The 27,709-nt window shown below is 32.7% G+C and overlaps 1 protein-coding gene across 7 annotated transcripts in view; it reads right to left on the reverse strand.

Moving 5' to 3' along the window:
- Nucleotides 1-921: 921 nt before the first annotated feature.
- The window catches only part of LOC129799630 (syntaxin-1A), a 43,134-nt gene continuing 16,346 nt past the window's right edge, over nucleotides 922-27,709 (reverse strand). Inside the window, exons 2-8 of one of the 7 annotated variants that reach the window (XM_055843702.1) lie at nucleotides 24,835-25,024; nucleotides 24,668-24,741; nucleotides 24,372-24,555; nucleotides 20,684-20,757; nucleotides 20,396-20,533; nucleotides 12,117-12,227; nucleotides 922-1,598 (exon numbers count right to left, since the gene is read on the reverse strand). In XM_055843702.1, coding sequence (XP_055699677.1) covers nucleotides 1,521-1,598; nucleotides 12,117-12,227; nucleotides 20,396-20,533; nucleotides 20,684-20,757; nucleotides 24,372-24,555; nucleotides 24,668-24,741; nucleotides 24,835-25,024 — 849 coding nt within the window. In that variant the 3' untranslated portion in view covers nucleotides 922-1,520. Of the gene's footprint in view, nucleotides 1,599-5,428; nucleotides 5,828-10,293; nucleotides 12,228-16,496; nucleotides 17,304-19,628; nucleotides 20,534-20,683; nucleotides 20,758-24,371; nucleotides 24,556-24,667; nucleotides 24,742-24,834; nucleotides 25,025-27,709 lie in introns of those variants that run through there. The other 6 variants (XM_055843701.1, XM_055843699.1, XM_055843700.1 and 3 more) reach the window with 6 other exon arrangements.

Genomic DNA, 27,709 nt, shown 5'->3' on the forward strand with positions numbered 1-27,709 from the left:
TAAACCAGTAGCCCATGTTTTCCTTGGAGAATTAATTTATTGTGAAAGCGATTGAACAGACTCCTAGTGATCTACTCCTTACAACGATCCAGCATGAAGTAACTCTCAATACTAATTCTCTCTATAACCCTCCCGAAGGGGTAACTCACAGGCTAACATTAAAAACGCTCTTAGGAGGAATCGGTGCCGCTCCGAAAGACATCTATGATGTCCATACAAACACCAACGGGGGATTTAACCGTTGGGGAGAAGCTAGTGTTCAGCGCGTAACCGATTGGCTGCAAAGTTTCTCTTTAGAAGAAAAATCCGTGGAATTTATCCGCTATTTTCTTCGCGACTCTTCGTGGAAAAATCCACGAATATCCAAGAAATTTTCTGCTATACTTGAGAACATTTGCTAGAAATTTATTTAAATTTTCCATGGAATATTCCAAGTATTATTCCAATATATCTTTCCGGCCAATACTCAATGGAATTGATCGCAAAAATTTCACACTTGTGTTTTTCCTCTAGTGCTATAATTCTTGAGAGCAACACATACTCAAATGGACGAAAGGTGTATGGTACACTCTCCAAGTTCCAAGTCACCAATTGGCATCTGATACTTGAATTTATGGAAATCCACATGACCTTTTAACGGTAGTCTGCGGACATAACAGAAAATTCTGCTGGAAATCCAGTAGAATTACCGCGGCCGTTGACTCAGGGGCATCAAACATTTGTCAATGTTGTCGAAAGACTATTTTTGCATTTCTGTAGTTATGATTGAATAAAGGCTCTAGAAAGTTTATTTCTTATCGTAATTAGGAAAGTTTCGCATTGTTGGAAAGGTCTTGGAACTATGAGAAGTCTCAACCGGTTCCAATCGGTTATGAACCGGCAATGAATGAGAGAAAAAACATGTTTAGTTCATCATTCCAATTATTGAGAAAATCATTTCTAACGATTTTTTTTTTCTAAACAGCTGTGTTTGGAAAGCGTCCCTTAAAAGGTAATGCTTTCGAAGTCAGAATGTTCGAAAAAGTTAAACTTTCTCAAATTGGATAAATTTGTCTAAAACAAATAATCACTTTGGTCGTAATGGTAAGTTTACTTAAAGAAAACAGGATCGATGTTCCAGGATTTACAGCCAATAAATTTTTATTACTACCAAACAATTAAACTTTCCAATTTTTATTTCCGTGCCTATAACTTGTGTAATTGTTATATAGTGTTTTTTTGCTTGAAATTGTGAGTGATTGATTTTTGTATAGTGTCTAATGTCATAAAAAAAATCAAGAAAAAAAGAAAAATGGAAAATTATAAAATCCACACAACAGTTATTGATAGCTTTCTATTTTTTTGGACACTTCTATTCTTCTTTTGCTATGTTCTTGTTATTTTTTTTTTGCTTTCTTTTCATGGTACAGTGATGATAATGGTGATGGTTCATGGTGATAGGTGGTAGCAATATTTGCTGACTTCACAATTTTTCAATGTTTACATTGTGGTTACTTTTTTTTCTTTTTGTTACTCTTCTTTTACATAAAGTAGCTACTGACGTAGGCGGCCACAATTATACCCAGGACAGTGAGACATAGCAGAATCATGATCTTCTTCTGCAGAGGGTGCATAAAGTGCATTGTATTAGTATAATTATCCTATGCTCAATACCTTTTTATCACTAAACAATTTCTTCAACATCTACATGTGATAAAATTTTACTTTTTTGCAGGCGTGAAAATTCACACTATGAAAAATCATCAAATTGTTAATGAGTTTGAAAGACATTATGATAAATTTGCTAGCCTGAAATTTTAATGCAAAAACACTTTCTGAGATTATTAGATAAAATTCAACAAGCGTTAATTTGTAATAAATTCCATACGGATAGTACGAAAATCGTGCATAAATTTAGTCAATAAAATAATTTATCTAAAGTAATTAATTTAACCAATCTATGTCATCATAATCTTCGCGATGACTTTATTGAGTTTGAAAAGTCTCATAAAACACAAATATTTTTGTAAACACAAAAATACGACGGATATGAAAAGATCTAAAAAATATTCTCCTCAATTCTGAGATAAACTCTTGAGCTTTAAATCTTTAAGTAAGCCCTAAAAACTGATTAATATTTTTCAATAACAAAAACTTAAAGAGAAATCAAACTTCTTTAAGTTTTTCTTTAGTTTAAAGTTAGTTCTGAGAATCTATTTTAAGCCTTTAGTAAATCTTGTAATATAAGAAGTTTCAATTGTCTCTAACACAGAACCTAATACATTTTTTAAGCTTTCTTTATCTCAGAATTGATGGAGTAGATCCGTAAAAATCATTGGCATATAAATACAAATCAAATTATGCATTCAATTGTGTATTCTTAATTTTTTTTCAAATTTAAGTTTTTTTTTAGAAATTGTACAATCATAAAGGCAATAAATAAAAATAAATAAATAAACTTCAAGGTTTTAAGACATTTTAAAAAGGAGGCTAGAATCAAAAGTCCAAAAAGAGCGTGAATTTTCGAACGTTCCCAATCGTTCTTAAGGGATTTTCTGTGTTATCAAACTTGCACATTAAAATTTTAATATGATTCACATTAATTGTCGCTGGTGAGAGTCCAAATGTGTAATTTGTGTGTTTGAATCATTTTATATTCAAAATTTGATCTATTTGTTGATAAAAAGGTAGACTTGGCCCGCAAAATTTGATATAAATTGATTTATAGTATTAATGCGAAAAATTAATGCGATTTTCTCTTTAATTTTTTAATGTGAAAAATATTTATGCTTTAAGTAAATTTAAACTTATTTTTGCAGGCCAAGTCCACTTCTTTATCAATAAATAGAAAAACCCCATATATTAAGTGAGTCAAAGACACAAATAAAATATTTGGACGCTCACAAGCGACAATTAATGTGAATCACATTAAAATTTTAATGTGCAAGTGTGATAACGCCGTTAAAGTGTTCTCTATGAATTTACAAGATTCCAGGTTAGTTCCCAGAGGATCCAAGCGGTCCCTATGAGTTCCCAATAGGTTCTCAAGCGTCCATCTTTAGTACCCAAGAGATCCTAAATATTCCCCATGAGTTCTCAAGCGGTTCCCATCAGTTCCCAAGCGTCTTTAGTAGGTTCTCAAGCGCGTGAGTTGATACGAGATCCCAAATATTTCTCGAGAGTTTCTATGGGTTCCCAATTGTGCCCTATTAGTTACCAAAGGATCTCTAATATTCCCCATAAGTCTGTAGGCGTACCCGAGCGATCCCCATGGATTCCCAGTAGGTTTTCGAGCGTTTCTCTTTAGTTCCCAAGGTATCCTAAGTATTCCCCATGAGTTCTCAAGAGTTCCCATCAGTTCCCTGTTAGTTCCCACGAGAGTCCCAGTATCCCCCATAAGTTTTGATGGGTTTCCAAGCAGTTCCCATGGGTTTCAAGTAGGTTCATAAACATTACCCTTTAACTCCCAAGGGATCCCAAATATTTCTCATGAGTTCCAAAGCAATCCCCTTGAGTCCACAAGCATTCTTAGTAAGTTCTTAAACACGTGAATTAACATGGAATCCCAAGTGATTCTCGTGAATTTACATGAATTTTCAATTGTGCCCCGTTGGTTCCCAAATGATTCCTAGTTTTCTCCATAACTTTCCATGGGTTTGCAAGCGTTTATTGTAAATTTCCAAGCAGTCCCCATGAATTTCTAAGAGGGTTTTTAAGAGTTCCCCGTTAGTTCCCAAAAGATCCCAACCTATCTTTATGAGTTTCCACACTTTTTCTGTGAGTGTATCTTATGAATTTACATGAGTTTCTATTTGTGTGCCGTTAGTTCCCAATGGATCCTTAGTATTCCCTATAAATTCCCATGGGTTCTGAAGCCTTATCATAAGCCTGATCATAAGGGTTCCCAAATGTACCTTGCCGCTTCCCGACTTCCCGAACATTCCCAAAGATTTTCCAAGTGTCCCCTACAACTTCACAAGGTATCTCTCATCTACATGTTATTTCCCCTGAACGGTCAATAGCCCTAAATAGTCTCAGTTGCGTCAAAAAAATGAAAATAGATGGACTTTCTGTTCCCAAAGAATCCCAAGTTTTTTAGTATGTTCCCAAACGTTTATTATAAGAATTATAATGCCCAAAGCACAATAACTTTTGCTTAGTAAACATGTTTTTGACATTTCAATGAGAGTGAGTGAGATCTAGATCTAATCATCTCGCTCATTCTCATGGGAAATTTTAAAAGCATGTTTACAAACAAAAGTTATTGTGCGTTGGTCATAATAACCCCTCGAATGACGTCGGCTTTCTATCGTCTAATTGTATTTTGAAAAATCTCGAAAAAGCCTGGAACAGCATAATCCGATAAAAAGCAACATAAAATATGACAGACTGTTCATTGAACTTTGCAACTTTATAAAGTTGTGGACTTAAGGGCGTTAATGAGAAAGAAAATTCCCTGCCCTTCTGAATTATTCCACCAGTTTGCAGACAGAATTCTGTGGAAATTCAATCAATAATTGATGATTTTTCCAACTAATTTTATGCACTTGGTTAGCTTAAGTAGTTCAGTGTTGTTTTTCATTCAAAACGTTCACTTGAAATAAGCATTTTGACGAAAGATGAATAAATTATTAATTCTGTGTAATTTCATCTCAGGAATAATTTAAAGCATTGCCTTTTGATTTTAGAAGTGATTTCTTTAATATAAGATAACTTTTTAACTAATGCCTCCATTCTGAGGAATAATTGATATTTTAGGAAGTCAAATTAAAAAGTTAATGATCAATCCAATTACCTCCAATTATACAATATTTTCTTTTGTCTCGAAGTACTTCTCATAATTTTAAACGTAAGCGCATTAAATTAACCACTGATTCTATTGAAATTATTTGACATTCTAATTTTTCTTTGGTTAATTTATAACTCCAAAATTTCTGGAATTTTGCTAGAATTATTTCTTATGATTGATCACTTGTAAATCTAGGAATTTCCATTTAGTAAGAAAAAATCCAGCAGTTTATTTATATAAAATGATTCAATAAGTATTATATGCCAAGATAATAATTAATCTGAATATCTTCCAGTTTTTATTTTGTTTCAAATATTATTTTTTTAATTTAAAAATATTTAAGCGACTTTGCACACATTTCAAGCTAACAAATGTCAAAAAGTCACAAAAGCAAATATTATAAAGTAGAAAATTTTTTATTTAATTGATATAAATTAGCATTTTGATGAATTTAGCGGTGTGAATAAAATTATGCACTACTGATGAGAAAATCTATGCTAATGTGGCACTAAAACTACAGTGAAAAATCCAAAAAATGAACTCCTTGCAATAAACGCATTTTATTTTCAAAAAGGGAATTCAAACAGCAGTGTAGAAAATAAATCATCAGAAGAGAAATAAATAAATTTCATCTATTTTTTTTTATCAATAAACTTCCAATTTGATTCCACATTTATATTTTCTGATTCTTATTTTTTTTAATCCAGTATTCATACAAACTGATATTATAAATTAATACCGCATGTAATTTTTTGTTTTATTTTTTTTTTTAAGATAGCTGTATTGCTAAAATAATTGCTATAATCACTAACGTAATTAGCAGGCAAATCATTATGTAAATTTTTTTCTGAAATAAAGAAAAAATAAAATAAAATAAAAATTATATGTTTTTAAATGATTTTTACAGCCAATATAACAATAACATAATTGTACAGTGTGCATTCCAAAGTTAAGATTACATCCATGTTAGGAAGGAGTAAGTTGTGAAAAGTAAACAGCTAATACAATAGCTAGAATCACTAGTGTTACTGCAATGCAAATTATTATTAAGATTTTTTTCTGTAATTAAAAAAAAAACGAAATGATAGTTAGTATATTGGAAAGAAATCAATGTACAGTATTGATGCCTTTCCCATGCACATCACAGAAGCTTTTAGATATCATCACCAGAAATTGCGACCCTGAAATTGATTTTATTAATACAGTCTTGAGAAAATTTATAGAACACTCTTGAAATCACAAAAAAAAATTTCAAATACATATTTTTGAAGTTTATTTTTAAAAAATTTATTATCATACCCATATGGAATTTAACCCAATCCTCACCATGGTATTACACATCATATGCAAATTGAGTGATTTTAGATGATTTATTCCTGGGCAACTGATAGTCGAATTGCTATCGGGAATGGATTTTTAGTAACTTTAGTCATTCAATTACTTGAGAAAAATAGTCCGACAGACATGAAAATACATTTTGTTGTTCTTTTTTCGCTTCGAGGAAAGTCATGCAAAATTTTAGCTCAAAATGGCGGACGGAAAATTCGACATCGTGTCGAATTTGTTAAAATAGGCCTTCATACTTTTTTCTGATTTTAATTCTGATTGACAATGTGTTTTCTTGGATAGTTACTCTACCTAAATCAATTGATTTTTACTGAATTAATGTAAATAATTTAAATTCGGTGACCGTTAAGACGTGTGATTGATAGCGGCTCCCCGTGCCCCCATAATAGATTAAAAAAAATCTTTTCAAAAAAATCATCTATTAACCTGTCAGAAACTAATTCTAAAATATGAACATTCTATATATCTCAAATATTTCTAGTACATTGACTGAATGGGTTAAAAGGATATCGTAATTTTAAGAAGTTCAATTACCAATCCTAATATCTGATTGCAACTTAGCGTCTTAAGACCGTTAAACTTTAAAAAGTCGAAGTTACCCTATTAATTTGGTAATTTTGCAATTTTAGAGACCTTGAAGATGTTTTAAATGATTCTTGTAAAGTTTGCAGGAATTAGTTTGTCTGACATTCCATGCTGTCCGACTTTTCAAAGTTTACCGAATTGAACTAAAAATACATTTTTGATATTTGTAATTAAAATGAATTATATCGATCTTTTTTATTCTGGGAAATATTTACTACAATTCGCGTACAGTTCGGGGTTTTAGCCCTTTCGAGGTTTTGGAGTTCGGATTTTTGGCTTTCGGGATTTTGGCGTTCGGAATTTTGGCTTTCATGCTTTTGACCTTTCGAAATTTTGCCGTTCGGGATTTCGACTTTTAGGGATTTTAGTCCTTTCGGGGTTTTAGTCCTTTCGAGATTTTGGAGTTCGGAATTTTGGCTTTTGGAATATTTTGGCGTTCGGAACTTTGGCTTTGACCTTTTCAAAATTTTAGCATTCGGGATTTCGGGTTTTAGGGATTTCCAGTATTTTAGCTTTCGCGATTTCGACCGGGACCTTGAAAATCTAGCACTTTTTAGGTATGACGTGGTTCCATTTAAGGATTTTTCTCCCTTTTCGTGACTTAGACTAATTTCAGATTTTTTCTATGAATATCATGACCCGAAAAGTTCCCTATTTATAAGCGAAATATGATAGACTTGTTTTCAAAGGCAATGAGTTACCGTGCATAAAGTTCGAGCGCACAAATGCGTAAAGATGCAAATGGACAAAACCGCATAATTCACTATGTTAAGACCAATTACGCTGTATTGTCAAACAAACCAATATTCCATTAGTCTGACAATTATTATACTTCACTCAGAAACCGTGATATAGAGAAGGAAACCACTATAGGGGTTAAGATAAAATGGAGAAATAGGTAGTGAATAATAAACCAAATATGTGGTCTGGATGAAGTGGATCCGAAAAGGATAGTCGATTCACAAACAAATCAAATCATAATCACTCTGAAATTCATTCGTTTAGGAGAAAAAGGGCATCATTTATTAATGTTCAATTTACAAATATTCTTTATATTTTAGAAAATCACAGAAATTATTTGCGACAAGAAATGAAGATTTTATAAGGGTAGCTCAAGGAGGTGGTTCTTAAAAAAACACATGAAAAGCAATATTTTCTTCGTAAGTGGACGTATCGATGCTAGAAACTATCAAGATATGAGCGAGAATAAATTGCTGCCGTTTATTACGATAGCCAGAGGTGATAGAACAATTTTCAAAAAAGAACTTGCGTCACTGGATTTTGTGCCCAAGAAGCAAAATAACTCACTTTATATATGTAGAACTAAAGCTTTTAACGATCTAATAATTGGCCATTAAGATGCTAAAAGCCTTGTTGAAGTCTCCGAGTTCCATATCAGTGCATCAATTTACTTTAAAATTTACTGCGCCGTAGTAAAAATTATTGAAAGTGAAAGAGTTCTATAAGGTCTAAGAATTTTAATAGGAATGCAGCTCTTGAATGGTTTAAAATATCACAATCAAAGTCTTAACCTGGTGTTTAGTGGCAAAGTGGTCCAATATCTTTGTAAGTTATTGATTAACCCATCAGATTGAATTCTACAAGTGTTCCTGTTTTGTTAATCTTTCATGACTTTCTCTCCCGAAGTATACGTTTAAGTGTTAATGTCCTTGTAAGGAATGAATTGAGGAAACTTAACATATCACTGCATGGGATAGAGTGAGAGCCTCAGTGGATCAGTTAGTAGAGTAGTGTCTCTACGACTGTGAGGTCTCGCGTTCGAAACTAAGCAGCTGGAGATTTTTCAACAGTCGTATCGAATCGGTATAGTGAATGAAAGAAAATTAATTTAGTCATGCATCAAACATGATTTATTTATTCATGTTTTATGCATGACTGGCATATACAACCTGTGAAAGAGTTTTCCACCGTTTACACTCTGGACTGGAGGTTGGTCATCAACACTAAGACGGCAGTGGCCGCAGAAAACACTACACACTCTTGCATCTTTATTGACTTGTACTTCTCAGGCATTATGATGAATAAATTATCTATATATCTAATTCCCAATACATTAACAATGAACGAGTTTCGACATGAAGAAAGGATCTGTCGATACAAATACACATTCACTGCAACTGATCCAACCAAGGCTGGTCTGTCGCAATACAGAAATGATACTCTGTGTTTTCCATTGGCATACAGAAACCGAGATATAGAGCTGAAGGACCGCCTTGGGGGTTAAGATAGAGTGGAGGAAGAGGGAGTGCATAATGCGGCTAAATAAGTGGCTTGGATGCAGCGGAACCGATAAAGGTTTAAGCCGACGCATGACAGATCTTAATCACTGCGTCAGATCTTAATCCTTTAACTGCATCCCCAAAGTGATACTTTAAATAAGAATCAATTCCATTCAAGTTGTTCATGAAAACCACTTTATAGGGTCACGATCATTTGACAAGAATGCTCGATAAACCTTTCTTTAATTTTTATTCCTCGAGGTAAAGGTTAAACGTTACGAAACGTTACGATTGGCTCCCCATAAGTCGATATTCTTAGAAAATTTTCGCGTCATTTTGAGCCTGGAGGAATTGGAGACGGAAATCTCGTCCTGACGAAAACTCTTTTAACTATTTTTTCCCCTCAATTCCTATGTTCACCTCCAAACGGGCTAGATGCCTGGTAGATTCGGTACACTCAGGTAAGTGATAGCAGATTAGGTACCCAACCCCAGTGGAAAGTCACGAACCAAAAACTAACTAACAAGGGATCTGATTCTTCTAAACAGGATTAGACGAGTGAATAACAACCCCTCTCCGTAAAAAGCAAGATTGTTACGAAAACTCGCAAGGGATCTCAGATTAAACGGACTTTACGGCAGCGACGTATGCGCTAGGGTCGAAGAAACGGGTCCCGGTCAAAATCCCGAAAGCCAAAATCCCGAAAGCCAAAATCCCGAACGCCAAAATCCCGAAAGCCAAAATCCCGAATAGGCCAAAATCCCGAAAGCCAAAATCCCGAATTCTTAAAAGTGTCATAGCTGCTCCCACGATTGCACCCGCGCTTGCTGGAGGCTAAGGGAAATCTTCTGTATCTTGGGAAATTATTCTGAACATTTTCCTCCATATAAATTTATCCCTTTTACGATTTTGAACATTCGGGATTTTGGCTTTCGGGATTTTGGCCTTTTCGGGATTTTGGCGTTCGGGATTTTGGCTTTCGGGATTTTGGCTGCCACCGCGAAGAAACACCTCTTCAACAGGAAAGCCTTATTGATACCTTCGTCAAAATATTGAAATGTATTTAACACTAAACCTACCAAGACCCGGTCAAATTAACCGGTTTAAAATTACCACATATTTAAACGGTACAATGTCACTATCAAACTTATGAATTTCTTAAAAAATTGCATGTAAAATATATTTTTCAGTGTTTAAATTTTAATTTTTTGCTCTTTTCCAAGACAAATTTGTTGAGTATCCTACCCTACCGCGGTTTGTTATTTGACCGAGAAACGACCAAAGACGTTCGGTAGGTTTAGTGTTAACTATAATAAAAATCAAAAAGGATAACGTTTTTCTTCTCTATTTCACTTTTTCGTATAAAGACAAGTGTTCAAATTTTACATCTTAACTGTTACTGGAAGGATGTCAAGAGGTCTAGAAAGCCAGCTTAAGGAATGTCCGGAAGGCTACTGAACAGTGAGACCGAACAGATTAGGACAAGAGGACGCCTCAGAAAACGATTTATGGAAGTAGTGGACAGTGTCCTTAAGAATCTGAGAGTGCTAAGGTACTGGACGAAGCTGGCAGAGAGTCGCCATGATTGGAGGTTAGTATGAGAGGCCCGGTTTCTTAAAAGAACGCTGCAGCCACTTCAGTAAGTAAGTACCAATCACTGTTCAATTAAGTTTGTGATTATGAGGGGTGCTATAAGGACAACCTTTAGAAACTGCTATATCGCTAGTATCCACCTCTAGATGGAGTGTAATTCGCTTGAGGGATTATCCCGTGGTCACGTTCAAATTGGCCTTCATCAATGAAGAAGCTTAGAGAAACTCGATTCGTACACTCCCTTAAAAAGCCAATCAAGCTCTATTCCGGGAGGTTCGCGTTAAAATAATTGAAGTTTTATTGACAATTGTATTCGTAGTATTATCTATATCCTATATTGACGATTTATATATCCAGTTTAAATCGTTAGCACTTAGCTCCAATAAACCATACCAACAGTAAAACAATATATACACTAAAAGACAATTTTCAGAGTATTCGGTTTTTTGAATTCGAGCACTCAACGAATAGTTCTTCGCCATTCTTCCCAAAAACAATAAAAGACTTTATAGAATTTTAACCCCTAACGAAGCTTTCACAGGCTATTGTGCTTCGAGTGAAAAACTATAATCAAAAACATTGTTTTAAAATCCTTTTTAAAGAACACTCCATAAATTATTCTCAAGACTGTAAAAATTCGAGATAGCGAGTGCGATAGTAAAAACAACAACTATCACATAAATATTTCTCAGTTTTAGTGGAAGAATTGTGTTCTTTTAATCACCAACATTAAACCTATTTGGTGTCATTGAGCTAAATTATTAGTTAATTAATTACATTTTCGCAGCAAAAGAAGATTTTAGGAGAGTTTTCCCAAAGATATTGCATAATCTTATTTTTTTTATTGGCTGTAATTACTAAGAAAGAATATACCTTTCTGGCTTTTGATTGATATTCTCTGGCTTGTACAAGCTCCCCATGAGCTTTTTCCACATGATTTCCACTTTGTTCAACATGATGCTCAATGTTATCCACAAGATCACCCTGTTTTAGTTTTTTTTTCAGTTTGTTTGGATTAATTTATAATTCATCCAGACGCAAGATACGCAGATACCTTGGAGGGATTTTCAGAGAGAGAGAGTGATGTGGGTTTGTTTTTAATTTTGTTGCCAAAAAGCGGTAGAGTTTTTAAGGAGTTTTTTTTTAGTTTAGTTTGGGAAAATTTACGTGTTTTCAAAGAAAGTTTTGTCAAAGAGTGAAAGTTATTGACATTTTTGTGAGAATTTTCCATTTATCAGGAGAAAAAAATAAAGTTCAAGTTGTTGTTTTTTTATTATTGCACACATCTCACAGAAAAAAAAGAGAGAGAAAATCAAGAATTTAACATGAAGCATAGAGTGTTAAGCAGTTCAAAAAGTTTTATCAGTAAATTCATGCAGACGAGAGATGCAAAACATTTAATAAATTGTTAATGATCGAGGAAAGTCAGAGAAGACATAAAACGTGAAGGGATAGAAATAAAATGACAAAACATAAATTTTTGGTTTTGGGAAAAAGGATTTTTTGAGGAGGAAAATTGAGAAGGACAAAAAAAAGAAAAAGAAAAACAACACATTAGTTTTATCCATTTTTATATAACTCACCCGGCGGGCTTTGCTTTGATATTTCAGTGCTTTTTTCGTATCTTGTGTTGCCGTCTGGACATAGTCCATGGCATGTTCCACGTGATATTCTATACGATCAATCATCTCTCCCTGTTATTCCAATGTTTTATTGGATTTTTAGAGAAAGAATTTTTGATCAAAGAAAATAATTGGTTAGTAAATGAAAAGCGTAATTGCTGACTCCATTCATTGCCTTTAAATTTATCTTGACTGAAGTATAAAGTTAAACAGAAATATTGGTATAAGCAGCTAATACAATTTGACATAATCAATGGCGAATTTATATTTGAGAAACATCTAAAGACGAAATTAGAATTAGTGAGTAGAATTACACAATAAAGAAACGTATTTTTGATAGTCCTTTTAAATAAATGTCTAGGTAGCGCAGATATCTGAAAAAATGGTCTAAATGATATGCTGGAGCCATTAGTGCTGATTTTTGCCTCTTTCCATAGCGAATAATCATATTTAGTAATTTTATCTAGATAGTTAACTCTACAGGAATTCCTAAACGGACAACAATTTCATGTATCACGGATGCAACTTGTTTTGAAAACAATCTCTGTTAACTCTGGCACATATTTTTAGATCAGGAAAATTTCATGAAATCGAAATTCGCATCCTTTTCTTTCTTGAATGTTTTGCCTATCTCACTCTTTCAAATCTTTGTTAGAATTTGAACAAGGAATTTAGAAAATAAAAAATATCGAAATTTTTACCCTATTTTTGAAATATTTTCCGTGCAGAAGATATCAATTATTAGCTACTTATATTAAATTTGATGTACTGGTGAATATTTACCAAATTATCTGCATATTCTTTGACTATCTGAATATCTGGTTTAGAATTTTACAAAGATTCTTTTCTCCAGAAATCCTTTTATTAAAAACGACCACTTGGGGTAAAAAGTAACAAAAGCTATGGACCAAAAAGTAACAAAACCGAAACAATTTCTGATGTCCCACGGTGAAAATAAACGTCAATGCTGTGTGTCGCCATTTGTTTTTTGCATTGGTCAAACGATGTCTTTGACCAATGTTTTTGGTGTATTTTTTTGTAAAATAGCTTAAAATGCGCCTTTTTCGCTCATATGGAGAAAACAGTGTTTTACAAAGGTGTAAAAGAATAAATTTCCTATGAAAATATGTAATCTAGGTATTTCACTTAAATTTACGAAATCCCGTAATAAAGCGAATCAAAATGTGATGCTATCTTATGCCTGATACTATTTGCCCCAGCATTTTTGAGAATAATCACAAAATTACCTTTTAGAAATTGGATCGATAAACGTATTTCCTTACAAAATAGAAGAAAATGACTTTCACAGAGTTGTAGAGCGGTAAATTTCTTATAAAACATTGCTAATTAGAAATTTTGGAGGTGCTCGGGTAGCTTATAAAAAAATAAAATATCCGTTTTGTGACTTTTTGCCCCAGTCTCCCCTACTCAAAATATCATTTTTTTTTTATTTTTCAATTGTCCGTGTTCGTTTACTACAAAAATACTTTAGGACGTTAAAGTATTTTGAAACATTTATCTTACCATTTTGCCTCAGATACCGCTATAAATTAAATTTGATTTTTCGCTAAAAAAAAATATTAAAAGTAAAAACACTTTGAGAATACACTTTAAGATCTCCTGAATGAGCTCCGTCCATAATATTTTTCGGTAACGCTCACTTCAGAAGCTATGGTTAAATTTAGATTTTGGAATATTCAAAAAAAATTGATTTCTCGCTTTTTTTGAGACTCTGAATATTTCAGAAAAATATTGGTATTATGAGAGCAACATTTTTTGAATATTTTAGAACCGATAGAAGTCCAGTTCTGTGTTAAGCGAACAAGTGGATCTTGCTAAAATTTTGTCAAAAGGATATAATTTACCAATTTGATAAAACATTTTCTGGCAATTTATATAGAAAAACATCCTTTTGACAAACTTTTAATAAAATTCAGTTGACCGCTGATTTAACAAAAATTTTTCATATTCTGTAATCCATATTCTTTTTTGACAAACTTTTCTTGTTAATTTGATAAAACTTTTTTTTAGAATAGGTACTATTTTTCAGGGGACTAATTTCTTGAAAAATTTGAAAGTGAAGAGTACTGTAATGAAAAAAATTGTCAAATTAACGAAAAGTTTGTCAAAAAGATGTTCTTCCACACCGAATCTGTAACAGCTTTGTTACATCGACAATCGGCGGTAAAACAGATCTTGTTAAAAATTTGTCAAAAGGATGTTGTTTGTCAAAAGGATGTTCTTCCATAAAGAATCTGGAAAAGTTTTCTTAAATCAACGGTCAACGGGATATCTTGTTAAATGTTTGTTAAAACGATTTTTTCCATGTAAAATGTGAGAAAAAGTTTTGTCAAATTGGTCAATAAGATTCTTTTGACAAAATTTTATCAAAATTCATTTGTCCGCTAGACAGAACTTTTTTTTCAGTGTAACATAATTTTTTTATAAAACGTCAAAAATATTAAAATTTAGCAAAAGTTTGATAAACTTAAAAAAATAAGAATTTTCAAATGTGGTATATGTTTTATAGCACCTCAATTAATTTCTTAATTAAAATATTTTTAATTAAAAAACAATCATGAAATTGGCTTGCTGCTTATTCACCCCTCATAAACATTAAATATTCCCCCTCGATATCAAAAGAACAGATTTTATGATTCTTTTAAATTATTTAAGGATTATTATTGAGAAATTCCGCCGAACATCATAAGTTTACCCAATTTATGATGTTCCCAAGATATTTTCTTGGCAAGTTCTCAATTTAAGGCCAGACTTGCAATATGTCCATAAAATTGATTTTAAAATTAAATTATTCTTATCAGAGTCTATTTCGTCATGCCATACATTTTTTCTAATATTGATGAAATCAAGATAAATCTTCCATCAGTTATATTTTCTTAATCATACCGCAAACAGAAATCTAATAATAGATAACTTAAAAATATTGTCTATCATTTCCTTAATCGCATTATTGTATCAAAAGATATTTGATAGAATGATGAAGGAAGGATATTTCCACCTCAACAAATTAGTCCTTTTGGTTATAATCCCTAAATAGGTTTACACAATTTATATTTATAAATAAATTTATCGTTTGCAATCTAAATATGACACAACATTTGTAAAGCAGTTAAATTTATCTCTCCATTTTCAAATTGAATTAAAAAACCATATAAATTAAGCTTTCGATTTATTTTTTACCAATTTGTCTAGATAAATATTTTCCACAATAAATTTCCAATTCAACATCGATTCGTTTTATTGTTTTAACTTCGGATGCAAAGAATTATCTTGGAGCAGGGGCCCATCAAACTTAATAAAAAGTGAAGTTCACTTTTCGTTGTAAAAATTTTACAGATATTTCACCGTGAATTAAACAAATTTATTCATATAGTTCTTGTATTATTTCGGCGAACATTGTAAAATATGTATTTTTAGATGACTTTTAACGTACCCTGAGAGAAATCCGAAAAAGTTAAAATAACATTCCGGAAATGTCAATTTTACCCTTAATAAGGTGTAAAATTAACATTAAAAAATGTTGATATATTTATACACCTAAAAAGTGTTAAATTTCTGAGGAAAAAAAGTTAATCGCATCCCCATTTTTTCTCAGAACTGAGAGAAATCCGAAAAAGTTAAAACAACATTCCGGAATTGTTAATTTTACCCTGCATTATTGATTCGAAATCGGTGTAAATATTTCGCTCAATTATGCTTTTCAGGTGTATTAGGGTTTAAAGTTACCCTTTTTCGTGTTATTTTTACCCTTAAAAAGGTGTAAAATTAACATTAAAAAATGTTAATATATTTTTACACCTAAAAAGTGTTAAAATTATGAGGAAAAAATGTTAATCGCACGCCCGTTTTTTTCTCAATTTTGAAATATATGATAAATCGATTCTCTTTAGGAAAGAACTTGCCATTAGATTTCAGTGCCTATATATGCAAAAACGTATGGAAAAATTAATGTCGAGAGGCCCTTGCTTACAGTAACATTTTGATACATTCTTTTCCAGTCAACATTACAATCTACAAAAAAAATACTTCTCTGCTTATTTTTTTTATTTAAAAAAGATTTTGCTAAATTTTAAAATTTTTTACTTTGTTTGAAAAAATTATGTCACACTGAAAAATGGTTTTCTTAAGCGAACAAATGGATTTTGTTAAAATTTGGTCAAAAGAATGTTGTTTGACAATACTTTTTCTTACATTTCATGTGCAAGAACATCCTTTTGACAAACTTTTAACAAAATCCAATTGGTCACCATTTAGGCAAAATTCTTCCAGATTCTGTATGGAAGAACATCCTTTTGGCAAACTTTTCTTGTTAATTTGATAATTTTTTTTTTAGAGTAGGGCGTTTGACCATTTAGCCGTAAGTAGATTTAGGAAACGAACCGTTATACGGGCTTCAGACCTGAGATTTAGCCATATGGATTAACTGCTCTAATTGTTCAACAATCAAGATTTTTTGGAAAATATTACCTTGGGATTGGATTATTAAGACCAATTGACTTATTAAATTCAGAAAAAAACAATAAAATTGGTTGTTATTTAGGATTTTGAGATCTTCGGGAACTGGGCTAAACCTCAAGTCTGAAGACCGCTTTAGGGACAGCGGTTTTTGTGGTTTTTGGAAGACCTCTCGTAAGTCGATGTCTGTCAAATTAAGATGACCCTAGAACCTTTATTTAGAAGTTGTCTGGATGGACAGTTTGTAAACATGCCGTAGATCCGGGTGACTTTGCCTTTCCAGGATGACTTTTCCCTCTGCTTTTACAAATTTTCCTTTTTAATTTTAGCACATAAGGATAGTCCTCATGGCCCTCATCGATCCGATCTGCCGTGTCCGATAAGTGAAAAACAAACTTACGAACAACAAGGGGAAAAGACACTCCAGAAGCGCAAAGTCACCCACATTTACGGTATGAAAATACCCTTGAATTATTCCCAATAATGGGTTTTCAAGGTCAAAGATCAAAAAAGCTCTACAGAGCATGCTTCTTAACGGATTGGGGTAAATTTGAGTTCATTGGAAAGGTCTTGGAATTCCTGAGAAATCTAAGCCGTTTTTAACCGGGTTTGCACTGATTTCTTGACAAATTTTAAAGAAAAAATATGAATTTGTTTGAATTGACTACAAATCTGCCCCCCAATTCCGATGGCCGTCACGAAATTTATCCAGATTTTTCGGGAAGGTGGTTGTATGTGTGAAGCCGCTTCAGCTCATATTTTGTGCACTTTTGAGCAAATTATTCACATTTAAACACAGAAACACCCTTTATGAGATGAAAATTATTGTAATTTGATTTACTAAAACATTAAATTCGCGAAAAACTAGAGAAAAATCCGTGAAATTCAACGCTTGTTCAATGAAGCTGTCATTTCTCAATCATGCCATTGCTCTCGCTCGCACTCTCTCGTTCACTCTTTAATTGCGGGATATTTTCAAAATCATTTCCGTTACATAGACGGCTTCATCAAATCACTCAAATTTTAATTTCTTTGTTACAAGTGTGGTCCAAGGCAACAAAATAATTTTTTAAATGATTTTTCCATATGAATTTATTAATGCCTTGGACATTTAATAAACAACTTCGTTAGAACTATAATACCTAAAGTTTTTTTTTCTAAAACACAGTGCAATAAAATGAAATCCTTTCTTGTGGGGGATGTAAGTGGATGAGTACTTTTGATTTCCTTTTGGTGTTTCATGAACATGTTTTCCCAAGACATTTATGGAGGAATATCACGTCAAATTTCTGAAATATCTTTAGGTAAAAATTCTCAAGAAATTAATAAACTTGCTTGTTTAAACTCGTATTTATCTCAATAATTGTACATTACAGAACGTTGGTGTCCAGAATCCAGAAATGATTTTTGCAGGAGAATTCAAGGAAAAATTCTCTAGAACAAACTAATTTCCTATCATTTAATTTTTCCTGTAATTTTCTCGATTTTTCTCATAAATCCTTGAATATTCTTCAAACTTATAAATAAGGCTGTATAGGACAACTTGTGTCCTTCGCGAAAATATTTCCTTGAAGAAAGAGCTGGGGCCACTGAATATCATAGAATGGGAAGGAAGAGGTAATGTTAACATCATTGTAAAACTTGAACAAAATAATCTATTAAAATATGAATATTTTGTCTTTGGATTATAAATCTTTTCTTCCTAGAGATTTCGGTGCCCTGCGCAGCGCACCTTCTTCATTGGTCGAAAATGTCAGGTTTCTGGGGATTTGTCTTTCTAAGGGCCAAAGGGATATCTTCATTGGGTACATGCGGTACATGGGTCCTGAATCACACACTCCACGAACAATTTTACGGCGATATTTTACTTTTTACAAATAAGTTACTAAATGAGTTAAGCAAAACTTACTTAGTAGCCAAGAAAGATTTTTATTTCATTTTGTTTAACTTGTGTAGTAACTAGTAATCTTATTTGTAAAGAGTAAAATATCGCTGTAAAATTGTTCGTGAAGTGTGTGACTCAGAACCCATGTACCCAATGAAGACATCTCTTTGGCCCCCAAGAAAGACAAAATCCCAGAAATCTGACATTTTCGACCCGCGAAGAAGGTCCGCAGGGAACCGAAAAAGCTCTAAGAAGAAATGTTTTTTTTTTTCATTCTGGGCTGAAATGTTCCATTCAACGACCATCAGATTATTGTTGTTAATAAATTGTTACACCGGTCCCTTACCCTTAAGTTCTCCGTGTTTATGATCTTCAGAGAACTTAGCTCTTTTTTCGAGAATATTTTCGTGAAAAAGACAAGTAGTCTTGCGCAATCCTTTTCGGGGATTCGAAGGATATTCAGGGATTTATGAAGAAAATGAAGAAAATTATAGAAAAAATTAAAATTAAAAATTAATTAGTTTAAAAATGTAGTTCTAGGAAAATCTCCTTTGAATTTTTTTTTCACAAATCGTTTCTGGACAACACCATCCTACTCGTTATTGAAATAACATGCTATTCATCAAATACTTTTACCCATTTCTTGAGAATTTTCACATTAAGATATTTTAGAATGTTGAAGTGATGGACCATAAGAATCTTTGTGGGTTCTGGAGACACCAAGAAACCCCAAAGTATTCATCGATAATTATTTCAATTCTTCCTCGTGGACATTAAATTTATGTAATTATAAATAACATAAAATTATTAGAAACAATTTTAACAAAAATTTTTGAGCACTAAATCGTGAAATTTTCACTTAAAATGCATCTATTTTGCCATCTCACGACCTCCAGGAGCTCGCGAGATAAAATTCGCGGGATATTCAAAATAACAGCCATTATTCCGCTTTTTGCGCACTACTACACATGCCATCCCTCTGAAAGCGCCACACTCTTTATCCGTGCCCACTCATACAGAGTGAAAACTCTGTGTATGATGTATATTTCTATTTCGCAAAATCGGGAAAATTTTGGCGGGATAGCAATGTGACGGCGTCAGAATTGCATCACTGAATGAAATGACAAAATATTTCGTTGAAATTTAGAAATATAGAAAATCTAGTAGCAACTCTTATTGAAACAATTAATGACATTATACTCACAAGATTGACAATACTAAAAAGCTGAAGGGCTTTATGAACTCTTTTCTTTAAAAATGATTCTTGTTAAAAATTTGTTAAATGGATGTTGTTTACCAATTTTACAAAACTTTTTCTTACATTTTATATGGAGAAACATCCCTTTGACAAACTTTTAACAAGATCCAATTGACCGCCGATTGTCGATTTGACAAAACTTTTCCATATTCTGAGAACAACATCCTTTTGACAAACTTTTCTTGTTAATTTGACAAAACTTGTTTACAGTGTATTTTTCAAAATAAATTCGTAATTTCAACTTAACTTTCAATATTTAATGGATTTATCTAAAACTTTTGAAGTTTTCTTTCCATTCACGGGAATGAAAAAAAAATAAACTAAAAAGATCAAACCATAAATATTGAAAATAGGATTATTCATCTCTCTACTTGAACTTTTTTTTTTTTGAAGAGGTAATCAACATTTTTGGTAAGACTTTTATGATGTTTTCTGAAACTCAATAGAGCCAATTTTTTTTTCTCTAACACCATTCTTATCTCTCACTATCAGACATGAAAAGTTTATCTGAAAAAGTTAAATGGCAACGCAAGCAAATTTTTTTTCTTGCCCACACATGGAGTCAGCAAAAATGTTAAAGATAGTAAATGAAAGTAAATTTGCAATGTATTTGGTACGCACCTGACTCTCGACTAGCATTGCCATATCCATGAACATATCATGAAGTTCTCTGATTGAATTCTCTAACTTAATAATATCTGCATGTCGAGCTTCAATATCTGCCAGAGTCTGTTTGGCTTGTTGCGTTTCCATAATAATCTACAAGTGTTGAGCAGACATAAAAGGAAAAATAAATGAATTTATTAAAAAAAAAAGACATGAAGAGCACATTATTCATTTCTTAAATGTCAAATACACTCTCATTGAGAAAATATCCTGCAATATAAATTCAATTAGAATTCCACTTACTCCTTGAGTGAATACCGCTGGATTCCCTTGCTCTAACATCTCTTCCAATTCTTCATTGGTTGTAGTTCTACCCGCTGCATACGGAAAATTAAATTGCTTGCATTTAGTATAATAAATTTATTGCAGAATTACTGCGATATTTTTTATTTCTTAGAACATTTGATAATGGAAAAATTATTTGTATGGAACCTAGCAAATTTTAAAAACTTTACTAATTCTAGAAAAGAATTTGATTTATAAATTCTTAATCACCAAAAATCCTGTATAAACGAATAAGAATTCATATACGAAAATTAACTAATTGATGCGTACCCAAGTAACAAAATTGGATGGAAATAACGTTTAGTGAATAAGCAAGGCGGTCATCTAAGGTAAGTTTATCGAATTTCGGCATTGTTGCATGAACGCGCCAAAGTCTTAAGTTTGAAATGCAATATTTTGTATACAAATTGAGTATTTTTGTTACTTCTTTTTAAAGAGTGTTACTTGGAACCTTGTAGATAGTTTATCTCCTTTGTTTGCTCTAAAATCATTCTTAATACATTTCAAAATGAAAAGCCAGAGATAAGCCTAGATCAGCTTATAAAGGTGCGATTCCTTCATTGCAAATTTGGATTGTGGTAAACTCGAACGATATTTGTAAATAAATAATGCAAATTTCGTTAAAACTGTATGTAACTTATTTTCGTTATTAATGAGGAAAATTGGATGAGAAATGCATAAAAGTGTCTGAAAATCTTTAAAGTCGATTATCTCGGAAACTATGAGAGATAGAGGCCTCAAACATTACGTCCATTTAGAGCCCCTTTCAGGCTTGATATATGCAAAATTTCACTTGAAAATGAAAAAAAATTGGATGAGAAATGCATAAAAGTGTCTGAAAATCTTTAAAGTCGATTATCTCGGAAACTATGAGAGATAGAGGCCGGTTCGTTGAGAACCTCTGTCAGCGACCAGAGAAAATCGCTCCCCGCAAAAATCAGAGAAAAAATTCGCGAAAAACTACGCGACTCGCGAAACTCCGCGAAAAATTACGCGCCCCGCGAAAGTCCTATTTTTAATAAAATATTGTACCGATTCGAAGGTATATCAGAGAACTTGCCTAAAACCTCTAAAACCCCTCCTAAAACATTGGAAGTTCGAAAATTTAAATCGACAAGTTACACAAAACTGAATAAGTTCATGAAAAGAACATATTTTTTACAAAATTGAACTTCAAACGTTTTGCCATCCCGAAATTCCACAAAAACGTTGCAGAAAACGTTTACGAACTGTTCTTGACGATTGAATGTCTAGGACTACGAAAATTCGACTTGAAAGAACAGCCAGCGCTAAAGCAACGAATATATGAACTTGCAATTTAAAATTTCGGTCCATTTTTGAAGTTTAAAAAATTCGAATTTCGGTTTCGAAAGCCAGGGAAAAGACATTCCTACTTTTTGTTCAAATTTCAAACCATTTCGAGTATCAAAATGAATCTTTGTACGCTTTGTTGTGAGGAATAACAATGCTTTTAAAAGCTTCTCAGTGTGATCCCAAAAATTTTTCCCATCTTGTGTGAAAATTGTTTGAAAATTCGAGACGGTGTTTGAATTCTTCGAACATTAACGACGTTATGTGTAAATACCCAGCGAGGACAGTTAGCTGAAAAAACAGCATTTCAGCATATTTTTACTGAGGCGATAAGAAAAAATATGCTAACAAATCATCAGTTCTCGAACAAAAAGTGCTAAGCAAATATTTGGAAATGGCACTGTCTCACGAGTATCGTTTTAAGATTAGCAAAATTCTGGTAAAAAAACGTGTTTTCAACTGAATTGAAATAGTTTAGCATTTTAATGCTCGCTCACATTGTTTTTCTTTATGTTCCCATGATTTATTCAATTTATTATTCTGTACAATTAAGTAATTCAATAAAAGAATAAGGAAAAACGCGTTACCTTCGGACGACTCAGACTTCGAATAATTCAGTTTTTCAATTTTTTTTAATAAATTAAACCCGTTATACTATTGTATTTCAATAAAAGTGAAATGCCTAAAATTTTCTGAAAATAACCATGGACTAAATCCATTAACTCTTTCGTCTCCTTTGGGACTCTGGGTACCCATGGAAAAAATAATTTTTTTAGACTATTTAGAATCGATAAAATTCCGATTCTTGTGGATGATTACAAACTATAAGGATGTCCAAATCTAGGATATTTTTTGCAGGATCCCAATTAACTCCTGAGCTAAGATTTTCTTGGTCAAAAATCGTGAATTTTCGATTTTCTGCTTCCTTGCACATATTGTGACTTTTTTCATATTTCTAGACCCGAATAAGGAAAAACCTCTCGGGGCCAATAAGTATGATAACTATCAATTACAGATTACATAAATTCGAAAAACAATTTTTTCATAAATTTTCAAAAAACTTGTTCAAAGTTGATGGGTACTCTCGTCCCCAAAAATCTAGAGGTCAAATGTAAGGTTAAGATGAGCGGCCAGTGCCCGCCATTTGGTTTTTGACACCAACCTTGTAAGAAAATTCAAGCGGGAGCGAAATTTTTGTCAATATGGCCGATAATTTTGACATTTGGCAGCGAAGGAGATTGCTTTCGGGGAAGTTTTTCCTATTCTTCCAGATTTTGGTGAATTCTGATTGTCCAGGAAGTGTTTTTTTGGCTCTTGAGAAAGCTTAATGTGTCTGCAATAACATTGTGTTGAGAGAAATGTGTGTTAAAGTGCTATTCTGTGAAATATTTTGAGGAATCTGTTGGCAAGCAGGAGCTGGGTGTCCTTTTCAGCACTTCCTGGACATCCCACAAGATACTGGTCAATAATTCTTCTTGTTTTAGTGATCAACATTGTAAAGGAGTCATTTGACATGCAAAAATAATTCACAAAATTGATATTATTGGCTTTTGGAAAATTGAAGTTTGTCCAAGTTTCTATCTTTTGCGTTCTTTAGGGGACGAGAGTTCCCATGAGTTTTCCAATTTCCCAGAGGCGAAGAAAATTCTTTCTCTACAAAAGTATCATATTTGACCACTAAGACTTACAATAAAGTGAGTTTTACTGAAATTCGTTCGCTGGATATGTTGTGGTCCGGAAAGAGTTAAGGACATAGAAAAAATTGAGTTGTACGAAGCTTGAGTCGTTCGAAGGTAGCGCGCTACTCGGATTCTGGCCTGGGATAGAGAATAATGTAATGGTTTATTCAAGTAAATAACAACAAAGAAAATCAGACTTTTTGATCTTATTTCAGTTGCTTCGAGCAAAAACAGTCGATCGCTCATGAATTTTCCTTTTATAATACCTCATATTTGTTCTGAGCGGCTTATTTCATGTTTAAAAAAATTAAATTGTCTGGAAATTCCTGGATATTATCCCTGAACTATTTGCTTAATCATATCCTAATCGCTGAATCGATCTAGATTTACTGATTAAGCCACTAAAATCATGTCTAAAGTCTAGTAATGCCAGACTAAGCTAAAAGGTCGGTTAAGAAGACTTCATCGTAACACATTTGTGCTAAAAAATATTTTTCCCATTAAGTAATATTCTTTTTTTCTCTGAACTTAAAATAATCGGCGTTGAAGTAATTTTAGTGACGTGATAATTACATTTTCCTTACGATAATTTTCCATTTTAGATCAGAAAATGTTACTTGGGTAATTTTAGGTAAATAATAAGGAAGGAAACTTACTAATTTCTAACTGCCTCTGTATCCTCCCTTTGCACCGTTCTCTGTAGTCTGTCTGAGTCCGATTGTACTCCGTCATCACCTCAACGAATTTCCTCGAGAGGGTTGAATGCTGTGTTTTGCGTATTCGTAGGTCAGCACTGGACTTATTAGCCTGTTCTTCTTGTTCGATGTTCTGTTCAATGCCCTGATGTGGTCAAACAATTTAACCCCAAATAAATTAGTACATTCCCATTCTTTATACAACAAATTAAATAATATCAATTAAGTAATATGTACTAGACAAATTTTTAGCTTACCTTTAGCTTAGTACGGACTCTATTGGCAGTTTTCTTGATCTCAGCCATAAGGTCTTCCAACTCCTGCTTTGTCTCTGCAAAAACATGGCATTATAATCAATTTGAAATATATTTATGCTCCAAAAGAGTTTAAAAAAGGTTAATTGAGCCGACTATCAATGACTCACTCTCATCTGATTGAGGCGCTGATAGAATTGCACTATGTTTTTTCTTAACTTCCTCCACATTTGTCTGGATCTTATCTATCATCTCTCGTATCTCTTCGACTTCATTGAAGAAGTCATCCATAAATCCATCCCTTCCCTCAACATTAACAGCAACATCGTCCGGCCCCACGTCATCATCGTCGCTCTGGGCCTATAAATAAAGGAAGCCCACAAGAGAGATTGTATTTAGTTTATCTCAACAATATGCATTGATTATTTCACCCTTCTATGTCAAATTTATCTCATCAATCCAATTATGTTACATTTCACACCAATAACATCTCATTTAGGGGCCCCCCTTTAGCCTCATATATTGACAAATAATATCGATGCGAATGTGAATGTCATTTTATGTCATATACTAAAACTCAAAGATTCTAAAAACCCATCAGACGCTGCCACAGAAACTGTGAATAACCATGAAGCATGATAAATTATCACATTGTAATCCAATGGAAGTCACAGATGATTTTCAATGAAACACATTTATTTGGATGTGTATTTTGTACAGAGAGGCAAAAAAAATTAAATAAACAAATTTCAAATGAAATAAACCAACCTAAAACATGATAATTTTATAATTACTTATGGCCTAAACAGTAAATAACACAAAATAATTGATCAGAAATTGCTTTAAATCGCGATTAAAATGCAACCAAAATGTTTCATAACTCCGTAATTTTCTCTTTGCCATGAAAATTTCATTATGTTGCAGCATTATATCGAGGTGACAAATGCATTTTGGTTTTGTGAAATGCGTGAAAACGTGACTTTGATAAAAATTGATAAAACCTTGATAGAAAATTGATTTTGAAGAAGAAAATTGTTTAAAGTTGTTCTAATCCAATTTCCAGTTCTTTTTCATTCCACTGCAAATCTGACTGTTTACTGGTTCACAATCAATTTTATCAGATTCATAAATCACTCAAAAAATCGCCCAAAGTAGCTGAAGAGTAATTGAATTGATTTTCGGTCAAAAATACTTATTGATTCATAACCGGTTTATTACCGATTCATAACCGATTGAAACCGGTTCAGAGCTCTTGGAAATTTCAAGACCTTTCCAATGAGTCCAAATATAACCTCATTCAATTGAGAAAAACACTCTCTAGAGCCTTTTAAACCTTTGACCTTGAAAAACCGTTATTAGAAATGATTTAATGGTATTTTTTTTTGAACGAGATGTCCGGCTAGGCAGCTTCTAAAACATACAGTAGGCTCTCGCTCAATCGGTTCTTTTTCAATCGGCCGAAAAATTTTGTTGACAATTTTCACGGTTGATTTTGAAGCTAATTTGCTCAAATTCGCCGTAGTTCCTCTTATTCTATCGTGAATCTTTATAATTTAGCACTTTTTTGTGGAATTTATATTGACTTTGACGACCAAATCACTCGATGATTCGGCTGACATTTTGCCCCAAATTCCCCATTTTAGAGAGAATCTACTGTATCTAAAAAAGAAAATAATTTAAAACTTTCACCAATCCCAAAAGAGCAACAGGCTGACGTCAAAAACTATAGAAAATTCAGATTTCCAAAATACTACCAAAATACCACCCTATAGGGGTAAGAAGAGGAGTCAAAAAATATATGTAACTTAAAACCGAAGCATTAGCACAGAGAAAGCAGTATACTGCTATATCTGTGGAGTTCGGGAAGTAAAAACTGGTTTTCAAAAACTTTTTTTTTTAGATCAAGTTATAAGAGAATTTTAATCTGAAGAAGAATAACTATTCTACACTGAGTGAGAGAAATCCGAAAAAGTTAGAATAACATTCCGGAAATGTTAATGTTACCCTGCAGTATTGATCCAAAATCGGTGCAAATATTACCCTTTTTAGGTGTATTAGGGGTTAAAGGCACCTTTTTCATGTTAATTTTACCCTTAATAAGGTGTGAAATTAACATTAAAAAATGTTGATATATTTTTACACCTAAAAAGTGTTAAATTTCTGAGGAAAAAATGTTAATCGCACCCTCTTTTTTTCTCAGTGTAGGAACGTTGAAACGCATTCAAATAAACACAGAAACGTTTCCAAGAAACAAGGTAATATTTCTAGAACTGAAACGGATCCAAGATACATTGGAATGTTCTCTAAATGCAGAATTACATTAAAGATGTTTAGAATCGCATTTGAGAAGCACAAAAACAAGTTTAGAAACGCGAGGAAATGTATTTAAAAAGCACGGAAACGTTTCTAAAATCAAAAGAACGTATTCTAGAAATATGAAAGTATCTCTAAAAGTGCAATTTAAAATCCAAAGGGGTGGCAATGCGCCTCTGGCTTTGCAAAGTTCTCGAACTCATTACTTAGATGCTATACCTCAAAAATACTTTCAAATCTTTTACCGTTTTCCGGCTTTCACCAATTTTAGCTGATTTATAAATCATTCAAAATATTTTCCAAAATACCTTAGGAATATTTCGGATAAAAGTTGATTATCGGGTTATGTACGGGTTCATTGACGGTTCATAACCGATTGAAATTCAAACAAGATATATTTAAATTAATTTTCTTAGACACTATAGGGATCCACGTCCACTGAATAAATGACCAGCATAGGTCAGAGTAATATAGACATAAAAATCAGTGTTTAAAACTACCCTTGTTTACTACTGTCCCAGTATCCTCTACTTTGGAAGGCACAATTTTCAACGAATTTGCTTCAATTTGGATTTTCTGGAAAGACCTTACAATTCCCAACCTGGCTGCATATGTTTTAAGCGGTAATGATTTATCTTTTTCGAATATATATATATATATACATATATATTTTGTTTAATTCCAAAATATGCACTAAAATAATTTTTGATGAATGGTTTTCTAAGTGATGAA

The sequence above is a fragment of the Phlebotomus papatasi genome, chromosome 1, assembly GCF_024763615.1.
Source record: "Phlebotomus papatasi isolate M1 chromosome 1, Ppap_2.1, whole genome shotgun sequence".
Classification (NCBI taxonomy): domain Eukaryota; kingdom Metazoa; phylum Arthropoda; class Insecta; order Diptera; family Psychodidae; genus Phlebotomus; species Phlebotomus papatasi.